At 33.8% G+C, this 15,821-nt stretch overlaps 2 protein-coding genes across 2 annotated transcripts; both read left to right on the top strand.

Moving 5' to 3' along the window:
- Positions 1–90: 90 nt before the first annotated feature.
- Positions 91–9,682, top strand: LOC140050061 (receptor-type tyrosine-protein phosphatase kappa-like). Its single transcript, XM_072095070.1, has 18 exons — positions 91–308; positions 794–878; positions 1,037–1,134; positions 1,341–1,594; positions 1,920–2,007; positions 2,177–2,253; positions 2,535–2,571; positions 2,673–2,770; positions 3,135–3,257; positions 3,618–3,784; positions 4,124–4,259; positions 4,496–4,633; positions 5,049–5,148; positions 5,453–5,526; positions 5,648–5,905; positions 6,124–6,272; positions 6,659–6,794; positions 7,553–9,682. Exons 1-18 carry the CDS (start codon positions 245–247, stop codon positions 7,622–7,624), a joined length of 2,154 nt encoding a protein of 717 aa, XP_071951171.1. The 5' UTR covers positions 91–244; the 3' UTR covers positions 7,625–9,682.
- Positions 9,683–9,761: 79 nt separating this feature from the next.
- Positions 9,762–15,783, top strand: LOC140050066 (succinate dehydrogenase assembly factor 2, mitochondrial-like). Its single transcript, XM_072095075.1, has 4 exons — positions 9,762–9,876; positions 12,419–12,579; positions 13,668–13,777; positions 15,326–15,783. Exons 1-4 carry the CDS (start codon positions 9,838–9,840, stop codon positions 15,439–15,441), a joined length of 426 nt encoding a protein of 141 aa, XP_071951176.1. The 5' UTR covers positions 9,762–9,837; the 3' UTR covers positions 15,442–15,783.
- Positions 15,784–15,821: the final 38 nt, after the last annotated feature.

Raw genomic sequence — 15,821 nt, forward strand, 5'->3', positions numbered from 1 at the left:
GCCATCGATAGAAAGTAATCCATTCAAAAATGGAACACATTTACAGATGAAATGGGAAGATTCTACGTGTGACAACCAAGATTATCAGGTGACCTACCATTATAAACTGTCAGATGACGAAGTATTTCAGCAAGGAATAACAACAGAAACTGAAGTTGTTTTTCACGAAGGAATCGAGTCATGTAAAGAATATATATTCACAGTATTGGCGTCATATTTGAATGTTACTGGGACACCTGACGCAATGCAAATTATGGTTGAATCCGGTTGTGACAACCCTGGCAACTCGGACCAGAAGGAGGGAGAAGGTTTCCAAAATACTACAATTTTTCTTTTTTTTTTTCATTTGGTATCTACAGTGTATAAGTTCTTAAAAGAAAACTAGATATCTTATCTCAATGTAGATAACATAGTGTGATTGCTTAAAGAAAAGCTTGGTGTTTCTATATTCTACTATTAACAAAAACAAACAAATGTTGAGGTAAAAATGTAAAACAATTAATTTTAGGCCCAAATCATTCATAGATATTAGCAAAACTCGTGCGGTGGTCAGTACATTCCTGCAATATAATACATTGCTGCATAGTCTATGTCTATATTTCCCTGATCTAGCTGTCATGTCGACAAACTTTCAGATTATATTTTATTTGGTTATACCCCTATATTTAAAAAATTACTATTACTATCATGGATATAGGCCGGAATAAGTTGTTTAATAAAAGTATCCGCATTACTTCTATTATTATTATCATTATTATATAATAATAAATGGAATCTGTATCTGTAATTTCAGAATCTGGATCACCAATAGATGTGATAATTGGCTGCCTGGTTCCTGCATTGTTGGTACTCGTTCTTGTGCTGATATTAATTAAACGGTATATATATATAATGTTATTATAATTGGCATTATGTTGTTATTAATATCTAATAATATACCTTTGTTCCAATTATTTTAATTGTATTAGCCTTTTTCTTACGACCTCAAAATCAGTCACAACAATTAGCATCTCTTTCAATTTTTTGTAACATTTAGACGTAGAAGCTATAAAGGTAAGCCTATTGGTTTATCAAGCCATGCCGTGTCCATCGGTGGTGTATCTCGTAAAACAAAACAAGAGCAAGATATTGGAGGTAAGTTACTGATTGTGGGAAGGGAGATATGAGTGAAGTAGGATTAACGAGTAGTACAGTAATCGTGTGTAGGTCAAAGATGATTTTGCGATATGAGTGATCTACAGTAGTGACTACTCTTTCTTTATAGAGAACTTACTTTTAAAATGTTATATTTATACATATGATTTTATTTACTCATAATATGATCTCCTTTACGTATAAAGACAGTGCTTATGATGAAGTAAGGGGTGCCTATGATAACGTGAGGGGTGCCAGAAACTCTTCAAAGAAACCAGTACACATTGAAGCTGATGCCGAACATGAAAATGATTATCAACCTGAAATTGACCAGGAACCCGTCTATGGCAACACACAATTGGAAAATCAAGAATACAAACCAATCGAGTTATCCAAACTGCATGACTATGTGATGAAGCGTCAAATAAGTATTGAAAGTGGCTTTGAGAAAGAGTTTGAGGTGCGTTAAAATGCATTTTATTGGTATTTACACTCTACAATAATTAATATTAATAATGTCCAGTTTAAAACAAAATGCTTTTCAAACTGCTTCAATAATTACATTGACACAGGTATAATATATTGTTAGTGCCTGTATTAAATCCAGGATTCTGATTTTCAAACTACGTAACAACAAATAAAGCGAATGCTTTCCCATTTCTTTTCTTCTCATCATGCGTCGCACATTCAAGCCTTTTATCGCTCTCCGATAAACCATTACTTTAACCATGAACACTTACCCCGTCGCGGTTTAATCAAACTTATTTCTATTTATACATCTAAAGGATCTTGGCAACAAGCCCTTATTCCCCAGCACAGTCGCAAAGTCATCAATAAATAGGAAGAAAAATCGATATGCGAACGTAATTCCATGTAAGTTAAAAATGTAATAATTTTTCTGTATCATAATTCATAGTCATGTCTTTCTAAAAAGTGTAATTTATTATACTTTTTGCTAGCTAAAAAAAGTAAAATGAAGCAATATGTACATTTATCAGCTGAACGTTAATTGCCTAATTAACTTTATTTTATTTTTATTTAGATGACAACACCCGTGTGGTTCTTGACAAGATTGAAAATGTTCCAGGATCCGATTACATTAATGCTTCATATCTAGATGTAAGTTTAAAAATTAAAATGACTAAACAAATTTGTTAAAGTCATATTTTTCATACATTTATGATCAAATTGTCAAATTATTGTTTTTAGTAAAAAAAATGTTTAAATGCTGTCCTGGGAAGAGTATGGTTGAAAGACTCTCTGTAGGGTATTCGGTACTTATTTATACAACCACATAATTAACAACAATTTATAATTATTGTAGTTATAAAATCATAATACTATATTGTTTAGCATCGTTCGTGTAATTGTTTTAAAAATGTTAAGTTGTACTTTTTCAGGGATATACAATACCACATGAGTTTATCGCATGCCAAGGTAAGCTTTAATACATATATTACAAATGTATTAGCCTATTCCTTCTTAGTAGAATTTTCCTTGGTGTTTGTATTGTTTAACTTATTTTTTTTAATTTCCAGGACCAAATGTGGCTTCAGTCAACGATATGTGGCGAATGGTCTGGAAAGAGAAGTGTCGAGTGATTGTCGTAGTTACGAATCTTGTTGAAGGAAACCGAGTAAGGCCTATAATTTTCTAGTATGTTTGACAGTGCGAAGGTGTCAGTGATACAAATTATGAAATATGCATAGGTATTAATGATACTGACACTGAATAAAGTCTAAATAAATCGTTTATTTTACGCAACTCCGACCGCCGGTAGGATTATTCCAACAAACAAACAAATTAAGTGTGTTACTGAATATTATAACACAATCCAGATTTTAAAAACACTCAATGTGTGTCTTAACATTTTAACTCAATGTGTTTGTTTGTGTAAGTTCCGGCAATAATTATATGTGGTTAGCTAATCACACTTATTATTATAATACGGAACAGGTTCGGTTGTATTCGTTTATGTCTTGGCATATTTTATTTTTCAGAAAAAATGCGAACAATACTGGCCTGACTTAAACAATATGGAGAAATATGGAGAAATATCTGTAGCAAATACTCGTGAAACTAACTACGGTCATTATGTGACCCGGATTTTTCAACTTCAAAGGGTAAAATACGATTTTATTAAGTTACATTCAGTTAATTGTGTTAAGAAATAAATATGCTAGAATATGATTATGTTAAGAAATAAATATGCTAGAATATGAATTGTGTTAAGAAATGTATGCTAAAATGATTATGTTAAGAAATGAATATGTTTGGTAAAATGAATACGCCAGGAATAAATATAATAATAATAAAACGTACAACGTAATAATAAAAAAGTACTTTCAGCTTAAACTTTATAATATGAAAGCAATTTAAATGTAATTAAATTTTAACAAACAGTTTATAGAATCAGTTCTCTTAATTTAGAAGTTATTTATAGCTTATTATTTGAGTGAGAGCATTTTGTTTTAATCTCACAGGATGAAGATGACGAGCCTATCTATAATGTATTCCAGTATCATTTCACCGAATGGCCTGACAAGAGTGTTTCCAACGCCGTTCCGCAGCTAATCGACTTTATCCAAACGTTTAGAAAAACTCAGCAGAAGTTTTCTAGCAACAGTGGACCAGTTATTGTACATTGCAGGTAATATGATCATAATGATACTTTCCACAATATACTGAGAGAAACTTGTTGAAAACGTTTGTCTTAATTAACAGCCAAGAGTGTTCATTCAGATTTATTTATTTACTAAACTTTGTTTTACAATGGTATGCTGTACTTCAGCAGTAAAGCTGACTGGAAGAACAATAAACATATACAGGCAATTGATGTTATGCAATTATTTTAGAAGAACATCAGACACTTAGCTAGTAGAACAGTTTGTAGAGAAGAAACTATGAAATTATATTCAATCTAAATTAAGATCTAACCACAAATTTGAATCCTTTTTTTACATTTTTTGTTATTATTCAAATATGTTAGTGCTGGAGCTGGAAGGACAGGAACTGTGATCGCCATTGCAGCCATGTTGGATATGTCGAAAGATCAAGGCAAAGTGGATGTGTTCAATTTTGTACGGAATATGAGACAGAACCGTATTCAAATGGTTCAAACAGAGGTAAGACAAATCAGTTATTTCATGTTATCTACTTTATTACGAATTTAATGTGTGGTGCCACATGACAACTACTGTACTAACAAGAACATTTCCTACTGAATTTTTTAAAACGACATTTTTTAACAATCCAATATTTAGTCTAGTAACATTTCGCAATTTGTCATTTGGCACACGAAAACACACAGATCCGCTTATGGCTTTATTAGTAAACAATTCAATTGCATTGCTATTTTTAGGAACAATATAAGTTCATCTATGCCGTTATACTTGAAGAGTTGTTTTGTGGAGAGACTGTGATTCCTGTAAATGATTTACAAAATGAAATACAAAGACAGGCTCAACACACTCCATCGAGTTTTGATTATCAACTCAAAGTGAGCATTATGATTTTTTGTTGTTGAATATAATATATTGTATAACACAAATAAACTTAAATACAGAAGCACTTCCTCTTTAACTGTTAGTACAGTTTGCAAAAGCTACCATAAATAATATTTATTAAACAATACACAAAAATGATGGACAATTAATTTTGTGTTGAAAAATGTACCTGAAACTCGTATACAACTGTTACACAATTACGTGTTACCAATTTAAAAAACAAACAACTATGGGAGATTATTATGATCTGGTCCGCACTCTATCAACGAATTAGATGACAATTGACTGTCTACTTTTTGTAACCCGTCACTACGCTGTGTCTACTGGGAGCAATCTTGTGCGATATCATGAATGGACATTTGCTGTGCTTTTCTTCTAACCAAACACACTTAATTTGTATATTTTTAGACTTTGAATTGTCTATTTCCCCTTCCCGTTGATGATCTTACTTCACACGCACGACAACCTGAGAACGTTTCCAAGAACAGATTCCATGACGTGGTTCCACGTAAGTAATGTGAGGTTATAAAGGAAAAACAGATATGCTGATAAAACAACGCTCTATAAATTATTATTCAGAAGTTTGTTTTCAGAAGTCATGTATTATTATCTCATAAAACGTTATCATCTCATAAAACGTTATCATCAATTTCTGCATATGTATACAACACGAACTACATCTTATTTTCAGAATAATATTTGAGAGTAGAGAACCTTCGTTCTGATTGGTCAGTTTCACAATGCTATTGATGCAGGTTATCTGACGGCAAGTTTAAAAATGTCATTTCTTTTCTTTTTTGTTTGTCTTGCAGTTAATAGAGCTCGTCCATTGTTAATGTCACCATCCGACCGTGGCACTGATTATATCAATGCATCCTTCTGTAACGTAAGAAAACTATATTCTATTTTTAAGCGTAGAATTTTAATACCATAATAAGCTATTTATCGTATTATCCGCATTAGATCTTCCAAGAATGTTATTTAGTTTTCTAAGTTTTAATTGTCAGGTTCACAAGAAACGCAACGCGTACATTGTGACACAGGCTCCATTGGCTAAGCCAGCTAATACTGCTGAGGACTTTTGGCGTCTGGTGTTTGACTATAAATCTGACGTCATTGTGCAACTGAATGACATAGACCAAACCTGTGCCGCCTACCTTCATAAGCAAATAAAGCAGCCAATAAAATTCGGGCAATTTACTGTTACTGTTGTATCAGTGGTTAAGAAAGAATTTATGATTGAAAGAAAAATATCACTACAAAAGGTAGGTTTTTGTTACTGATATATTGATATTGTTACTGGATGTCGACTTTATTGTTACAGTAACCACTTGTGAATTGTTGACGAATTATAAATGATCTTCGGGGTTAAAGACATAAAAACAGAGGTGCACAGTACACTTTTTATGATTTATACAGATATTAATTATTTATATCAAAAAACAAAATTAACAGTCATAATTACTTGAGTGTTTCTTCTTAGGATAACAATGTACGGGAAATTGTTCACTTCGAGTTTAGACAATGGCCAAATGGGAAGAACGTTCCCGAAGTTGATCCGTTTGTGAGGTTCATCACAAACATTGGGGAGGGAACTTTGTCTAAAAATAAACCAATCATCGTTCACTGCCTGTAAGTACACATCGTATTATCTACTGCTGTTTTATTTTGAGTTAGAAAGGATATATATTAAGACACCTTCGGAACCGTAACAACATTAACAATACGGTATTTAGTCCCAATGGGTTGGTTGTAGTGTGCTCATCAATCGCTTCACGGAAAACTGTCCCCATAATAGGGGTATCTCAAATACTGTAAATGGGTAGGTTAATTAGCTAAATGAAATTTATAGACCTACAGACATATAATAAATAATACCAAATTGGAGTTACACCAAAATAGGATAACCACACGAACTGAAAAAGTACGCACTTTTAAATGTTAATTGAATTTCAAAACTGTATTTCATTTCTAAAACCACGTTTTGTTTTACTATAATTATTTCTTTTTTATAAAAGGGATGGAGTTTGCAGATCTGGATTGTTCTGTCTAATTCATTCAATGATCGAGAAAATGAGAGAAGACAAGGTGGTGGATGTATTCCAAGCACTTAAAACGTTTCGTTCAACGTGCCCTACAATGCTGAAAACCAAGGTACTAGGCCTATATCCTATTTTGTTTGAGATATTTCTACATTTTATACTACAAAATAGAAGAAAAAGTCCTTAAATCACCATGTATAAAATAAACAAGTCAAAAAATACTTTTTACCACTATATGCTGACTAACAGCTTTGTTTATGGGAAATGACTGATTTATCTAAGTTCTATTTACTTATATTTTCTTATGTAAAAGGGTCCTACAAAAAACGAAGCTACAGCTTTTTTATGCAGAATCCTTGTTATCAGTTGTATTGCAATTATGATTTAATTGATGACTAAATAAATGTGGAATAATAATAATAATAATTAATCACCATTGTGGTTAATTTATTGAAAAATAAACCTTTGATTGTAAAATATCTTAATCTTCTTCTTCTTGTGATCATGTCTGGTTCTCGGGACCGTTCTATGGTTACCACCAGTAGGCTTTCTTCATCAAGGCTTCTATGAATGGATGACGAGTCAGAGCAGTAGTAGTAGACCATACCCAGTACCGTTTTGATTATGATCAATCGGGAAATTACCTTACGACATACTTTGAAGATAATTGTTCTACCAGAGTTCCCTATTTATGCAGTTTGAAAGAACTGGTCGTTAAAGTGAACTGTTCTTGATTGTGGCAAGATATGTCAACAATTTAAAACCATGACTTCTTCTTTCCACGTTTACGCAGTGTTAGCAGTATTCCCTTCATAATTGTGTTACCAAGACCTTTTGTAACTTTTAATGATTCTTTTTTTAATTGCATAGGTTCAGTACAATTTCTGTTATGACGCAGCCAAATGCTATGTGCAGAATTACCAAGAATATGTCAATGTTTAATGCAGTGAGGATGGAAGGTTTGAAGAAGCCGAACACACTGGGAAAAGTTATATTTTAATTAAAGTTTCTTAAAGATTTTGCTTCCCACTGGACGAAACACAATGACGTAAACTGTGCAACGCAAGCAAATTGACCAATGACAAGCGAAAGTTTGAATAATCCATCTCTTGTGATTGGTAAAGTTACTTGCGTTGCTCTTTCGTCGTTGCATTCCAGTGGGAAACCAAGTATTAATAAGTGAATACATCTCTTTATAGTAATACATTTCCTCATACACCAACATTGTTATTATTATTATTTTTATATACAAAAGTTGTATTTCATTCAATATTGTTTATTCTACAATAATATCATTTTTGTTGATATCAAGTTTGCGGTATACTACGTATATTAGTTCTGGAAAGAACTGTTGAGTTTCTCGATGTTTCGATACTTTGATCGTCCTCAGGAGTGAGAATGCAGAAAGTCCAGAAAACTTGGAATATAAGTGGATAAGGGTGGGACTGGTGTGAAAGCGAGAAATAATGGCAAGTTCACAACTGCAAAAATGAACTTGTTACAACTTGTAACCAGGATCGCAGTGTGAAGACACCAGAGATGCATGTTCTTTTGTTCCGAGAAGTTCCGAGTTTTTACTGCGCATGTGTAATTGTCCTGGTATTTTACTGACCAATAACAGTAATTTTATGATTATATTATTGTCATGCAATATATATGCAGTGTGAAAATGGTATAAGTCGGGCGTTGTATTACTGGTATTTAAAAACAGTAAATAAACCATCATTACGAACAAAGAGTATATATAGGTACTTATAGTTATACTTGTCATATTTGAATATAATAGTTATATTTTAGCTCTGACGAAGGAATAGTGTTTTACGAAGACATTATTGTCTTATTTCTAGCTTTTTTACTTTTTACCGTTTTCATTTAACCTTTTGCTTTAAAGGCCAGGTGCGGGCAAAAAATTTCTATTGATCATACATTCCATTAATTATCAATCTATAGTTTCCCCTATGTTTCATAATTTTGGGGATTTTATTTGTGTTACACTTTCTTATCAGTGGGAGGATAGTTCAAATTACACAGTATGATCTCTATTTGTTTGTACACACATTTTGTAAATAGAGAGGCATTTTAAAAAGCTATGAAAAATAAACCGTGTGGTAAAAAATGTTATCAGATGACTAAATATAGGTAATATAACTTGAATATTACATTTCTGATATTTTTATTCAACTTCAGATTTTTATTTTCATGCTATAGTAAAAATTATCCACCGTATATCCACCATCTTTTTTCACCGTCTAGGGAGTCATCAGACATGTTATTACATTAGGTTAACTACCTAACTACTGAAAAAAAGTCTTCCTGGTTTTTATGGAAGAATTTTGCCAAATTTTGTATTTGACCATATTAAGTGAAATTCATGTTTTTTCGTCTCGATTTCTGTTACAAATATTTGATTTATGTACAATTAACCAAATATTAAATTTAAACTTCATGCCTGTATCTGAGCTTTAAGATCCAGCCACTGATGATTCTTTGTTTTCTACATTCTTATTATAGGCTTTCCGTTTTTGTAAACTTTTCATTAAACTAATTCATATTTTTGGTATTTTAATACTCAGTCAGTGAATTGAAATTACATAATAATATTGTAACAGTATAACATAAAACATTGATTGACATTACACAATTAAATCAATTTAGAAACAAGGCCATATACATGGCTGCAGTCGCGTGACCTAGTGAGCTGTAGAGTCGCGTTGCACGCGATGGATGGATGGACGGGAGGCAATCGATTTTTGAGTACGTATCATCAATGATACATGGCTGCCACATGTCCAATAATAGAAAATTACTAATATATTTAAAGAGGTTAACAATTTAAATAGTTTTTTAAAAAGTGCATTTTTGTGCCTTTAAGTTATGTGTTTCTTGTTGAATTCAATCTTAAGTAATACATTTATGTAATAATTTATAGTTTATATTGTTTAATGTAATTTGTGGATTTCACATTAGCTATTTTCCATCAATTTATTAATAAAAATATGTTTTAATATAATTATTATTTATAATTATTTTTATGCACCCCGTACGCATGCACCCCGTACCTTGGGGTTATCCAACGCATGCGCAAACAACACAAAACATAGACTGCCCTGCTGCTGATAAAAAAAAAAATAAGCAGAATTGAGAGAAAAAATATTATGGCATTGAAATTGTGTAGTGTGACCACCTGGAATCGAGTACGTATTATAATCTTAATCGTCTTCTTTCTTTTCTTCTTATTGGATCGATCTCTTCTTTAACATAATAGTAAATACTTACCAGGCGGCCTGTCTAGTCTATAAAGGCTAGGCTAAGCCTGCATGGTTTCAGCCGACACAGCCGCCGACTGAAGAAACGGCCGCCGATCGAAACACATCCAATCATACATAGCATAGGCCCCCCATAGGCCTAGGCCTATATAAGCTAACTTAGGTAGGCCTAGGCCCAGCCTACCTTCTGGCCCTAGTTATTAAATAATATAACCTAACGATATCATTAATACTGCCTAGTAGGCACAGTCTAGTAGTAGTAGGCCTAATGCAGTAGAGTAAGTAAAGCGGCCGGGCGCCTATCTACAGTATTCTAATTTCTATAGTATACTAGGCCGGATGCTAGTTAAGTCGCCCCATCGCAAAGTCGCCCCATACAAAGTCGCCCCTTACACAGTCGCCCCATCGCAAAGTCGCCCCGACACAGTCGCCCCATTGCAAAGTCGCCCCAATGCAAAGTCGCCCCAACGCAAAGTCGCCCCATCGCAAAGTCGCCCTATCGCAAAGTCGCCCCAAAACGTTAAAAAATAGTTTACAAGTGCGTAAAATGTCGCAATGATACACAAAATAACACGGAAAGTCTCAGGTCACACGATCGGCGCGCACCTCCATCATCAGAGAGGAAGCCCCCAATCACTCCGCGGTCGCACTAACGTGCTAGCTTTACCAGAGGGAAACCCCGTAATTACTCCGCCGTTGTCGCACTACAACGCACCATCTGAAATGGGGAAACCCCGCCGGAGTTTTACGATGATATCAGTCGCGTTCGAAATCGGTCGCGTTTAATTTTGGTCGCGATAAAATGATGTTATACGATCTAGATTATTTTTACTTTGGTCGATGAATATTTATTATTATTATTAGGCCTATATTAATAATTGATTTTTGTTTTTATTTTACATATCAGTATGATGAGAAAGATGTTTACAAGATGATTACAATTTGTAAACATAGTTTAAGATTATAGTATTATCCAGCATAATGTCATTTAACAGTACATAATTATTTAAATGTGAAATATTTTATAGGAAACGTAGGCTACGTCTGTGTCTTTTATTTTATACGTAAAACAATTTATTTATAAAAATTCAGTTTACTATTATATACATAGTATTACAATGAACATTGATTGTAAGCCTGGAAAGGCAATCCCATCATTATATCCATTATAAAATGGCATCATATCACCACTATGTCGTATATAAATGATGACGTGCGTGTGTATTCGTTGTACGTCCGTGTACGTATTATTCCGTGCCTCTTCACTGTCTTGTTTAAATTTAAATTAAATAAACACCCGATATGAGGATATTTATTAGGCATGATAATTAGAATGTTCTATAACCAAAAGGGTTGAAAAGAATGTCTTCAGTAAAATGATCATTGTGCTGTTGAATAAAAGGCGACTCGCCATCTGAAACATTCTCTGAAACCAATCGGAGCCGCGCCTTCTGGTATCTGCAGTTTCCTCACAGCTGCTACGTCTTTCTGCTGACCGTCGGGGATTCCCCTTTTTAAAAAACACGCACACGATACTGTACGATGGTTTTTCCATGGTCAAAATGTAGCGTTTAAATTTTACTAAAATACCTGCATGTAAAATATCGGCGATGAAATCCTTTTTTTTTTTATTTCTTCATTTTGAAAAGTCATTATAAAATTAAGACACATAACTTGTCAATAAATGCAAAATGATCAATAAGTAGCCTATAACACTCATTGTTTTAACTACTGTAAATCTATACGAAGGCCTACTACACATGTATACATTTATTATATTATCCTAAAAAATGAGCTGGTATCCACGCGTAGGTTGAAAAAAGATTCGTAATTGTGGCTCTGGTAGCTAATTTTAAAATCCTATTAAATTAACATTTTCAAAAATATAAATCGGGGATAATCTTTTTAGAACTTTCAAACAAGGGACTATTTTTTTAATGATTTTTAAAAAGCACATCACTCCATTAAAACCTGTAAAATAAAAATTAAAACACAAATTATAATAGGATAAACATTATAATGTATACGACATTTAGCGCGACCAAAGTAACAACGCAATCGATATCAAACGCAACCGATATGGTTAAAACCGTGGGCGACTTTGCGATGGGGCGACTTTGCGTTGGGGCGACTTTGCGATGGGGCGACTTTGCGATGGGGCGAATGTGCCGGGGCGACTTTGCGATGGGGCGACTTTGCGATGGGGCGACTTTGTATTGGGCGACTTTGTATGGGGCGACTTTGCGATGGGGCGACTTGACTGGATCCCACTAGGCCTATAGGGCTTCTTATTTATTAGGGCTTAGGCTAGGCCTACTGTATTATGATTTAGGATGGAAAATATGGCCTTAGCGTCAATTATTAATATTTTTATTAATAATTATTGGTCGTCTTGTCTTGATTCTTCCACATTTAAAGCATGGAGCTGATTCTTGTTTCACATGATTTTATTTTTTTATCTTGTTATCAGGCTGTGACTGTCTGCAAACATTTTGCAAGCTTTCCACCCAAAAGTGAACCTCAAATTCCCGAGTGGAAGAAACCAGAAAATGAAGATGAAAAGTTAACCAGGGCAAGATTGTTATATCAAAGTCGCAAGAGAGGCATGTTGGAGAATGGACTTCTTCTTAGGTAGAGTAGGTTGTATAATTGTTATGGCTAAAGATACGGTACCGTATCCATACTTCTAAAAACTAAAGGTACGGTAATTTTAGAGGGCACTATTTAAGGTGGATGTTAATCAAATAGGTTATTGTATTGGTTTTCTGCAAGCCAGCTGTGTAGCCTAATGGGTATGTGATGAGGCTTTGGTCTAAGGGGTTGGAGGTTCGATACTCTGCTTGACGTCTTTTTTTTTTTTTTTTAGTTTTTAATTTAAGAGATTATTTAGAGGGTTAGGTTTTAAATATTTAGGAAGGAGTTTTAATATTTAGGAAGGAGTTTCAATATTAGGAACAAGTTTTATATTTAGGAACGAGTTTTAGGAATGCAATTTTACCGTACTATTAGCAAACGGAAGCGCCCTCTATAATTACCTATCTTTAGAATCATGGATACGGTATCGTATCTTTAGCAACGGCATTGTATAGTATACAAAGTCGTTACAATACCGGCAGAATCAACGCAATTGAAAATCGCTCATGCATACACATTTTCATAACGTCATGTACACAGTTTAACACCAGTTTTTCCGACTATTTGGTTTGCTTACTGGTGTGTTACTGCGGCTAGGGGTCTAGTGGTTTTGTACGTTCAATTCTCGATCAATTTTTTAAGTTTTTTTTTTAATTAAAAAATTGTATTTTATTCACCATCGTCTTTATCCATCATCGTCTTTACCCAGCATTGCCTAGAGGGATGTTTTTTTTTTAGTTTTAGGTCTCAGTGTTAGTTTCTGTCAGAATCTGCAGTTGAGTTCCGGTGCCGGAATCCTAACCATGGCATTTAATATATTAGTATTTATTACACTACTCAACTACTGTAGGTGCCATGATACTCACTCTTGATTACTAAATGATACTAGGCTTACTTGTTTAAGGACCAAACTAATGACTTTTTTTTTTTTTTAAGAGTTAAATTATAATATAATCAAATCCAATTCTGGTTGACTATTTTTGTTTGTTTAATTTACGGTTTTATCAGATAAAAAAATACTTAATTGAACAAACATTTTTTTGTAGAAAGTAGAGATCTAATTTTGTTTTTATTTATATTTTCAGTTCATTTGCTGACCAATATCTATCATCCATGACAAGTAAACAGCTACATCAATACGACACATTGATAAACAAGCCGTCAAATGATTGGGATATATATTATTGGGTAACAGGCAAGTAATGAAGCAAATGAAATTGACTCAATGCACTGTCAATTGTATGACCCACTATATGACCCCCGGGAGAGGTGTGTCACTTACTCTGTGAATACCAAGACGCACCCTGCATCAAAAAGTACCTCTAGGTTTTAAACCATGGTGCATCCATTTTGAAGAACAATTACCATTTTGTTCGTGATATGGTGGGTGGTAAATTGACACACCATTGTTCATTGATGTGATGTATCATTTAGGTTTTTTGACACACCCCTGCATCAATAATTATCTGTAAATGACGCATCTCTCCTGCGGGTCGTATAGTGGGTCATACAATTGACAAGTGCATAAGGAATTGGAGTGTTTAGAGAGCCTTCGATTTGCGTCCACCGACGATCAAAGCATGTCATGTTAAGTTATTGTGCATGTGTGGTAATGTTGGCCGTGTTATCTTGTTTACTTGTTTCCCGTACACTTTCGTCTACGGGATCGAGGCGAAGCACGCGGTGCTTAAAAGCCCCTCTTAGCAATAAAATCATATTCTATGTAGGGTGAAAACTTCAGCAGGTGGTTGGACCATGCGACGTTAAGTTTTGCTTTGAACAAGTTCACCGTAGCACATGAAACTACATCCGTATGCAGAGCATTCCATAGGAGAATAACTCTCCTGGAGAACGTGTCCCTCCTAATATTAAGACGAGAGCTTTTAAACTTGAGTTTATATAGGTGTCCACGGGTCCGAGATTCTAGATCAAATTCAAAAAATGTGTTGATCGAAATACGATCGAAACCTTTTACAATCCTAAAAACTTGGATAATATCCGCTCTCTGCCTTCGATATCTCATGGTAGGAAGACCAAGAATTCTCAAACGTTGTTCATAAGGGATATTACGGTACCTAGGAATCAATCTTGTTGCTCTTTGCTGGACCTTCTCTATTTCAGCCTGATCTCGTTTTGTAATAGGATTATAAACAGTATTACAATATTCAAGCGTTGGCCCGACAATAGACTTATACAGCTTTAAAAATCCATCTTTATTCAAGCATTTAAAAGATCTATAAATCATTCTTAGTTTCTTATTAGCTCTTTCACAAATATCCGGTACATGCAAATTAAAGATTGTTCCTCACTTTGCCATAGATTTAAAGGTTTCTAGGTCGGTCCAGTTGACAACACATCAGTTGACCTTTAGGTTGTGATAAATCGCAAAATGTAGGTCAAGTTTACATATCTGGCTTGTGTGCATATCACCCAATTTATCTTTTAAAGGAGTAGGCCTACATTTGTTCTTGCTAATCTAATCCCTGTCTTTAATCCTACTTTATCATTCTGAATCAATCGGATATGAACTTGTAACAATCCTTTGATCTTATGTCTGGCGACAAATACCAGTACTGTACTATTTACATATTCTCTACTAAACGTGGTGGGGAACTGATTGTGTCGCAGCCACAGTTAAACCCTTTGATCTCCTGTTGTTAGATTTCCTTGATTAAACCAAAAATTTAAATATATGGCATATCACAATTAATAACTGCATTAACTTATAATTCCATTTGTTTAGGAAATTTGGAAACTCCTGCTGACTTTGAATGTGAAGTAATGGACCTTCTTAAAGAACATGCAAAAAATACAAATAAGGAATCAAGAATAACGCAGCCAAAGTTAAAACCAAGTTAATGAACATACATTGTTCTAAATTATAATTAATTAAAACATTGGTGTGTAATTAATTGTATTGGTTCTCATTCTAATATCTTAGTTCAAACTTTTTAAGAGAGAACAAAAAAAAAACACTCTCCCAGAATTATGCCATTACCAGATATGTATTTGAATGTTTGGTATTTGGTATATTAAGACATACTTGAAGAAGTAACAAGTCTTCTAGCCTGGAAGGGTTACCCTGAAATTGAAATTTAAAAATAAATAGTTGCTGTGTGATGGTGGTGTCCTTGTGGCGGCAATTACTATTGCCATATCCATCTGTCATTTGATGTGTAAATAAAGATTTAATTTATATGAGATTTGATTTTTTTTTTCATTTGCAAAAGAATTTGTTT

This window comes from Antedon mediterranea, chromosome 5 (assembly GCF_964355755.1).
Source record: "Antedon mediterranea chromosome 5, ecAntMedi1.1, whole genome shotgun sequence".
In the NCBI taxonomy this organism is placed as follows: domain Eukaryota; kingdom Metazoa; phylum Echinodermata; class Crinoidea; order Comatulida; family Antedonidae; genus Antedon; species Antedon mediterranea.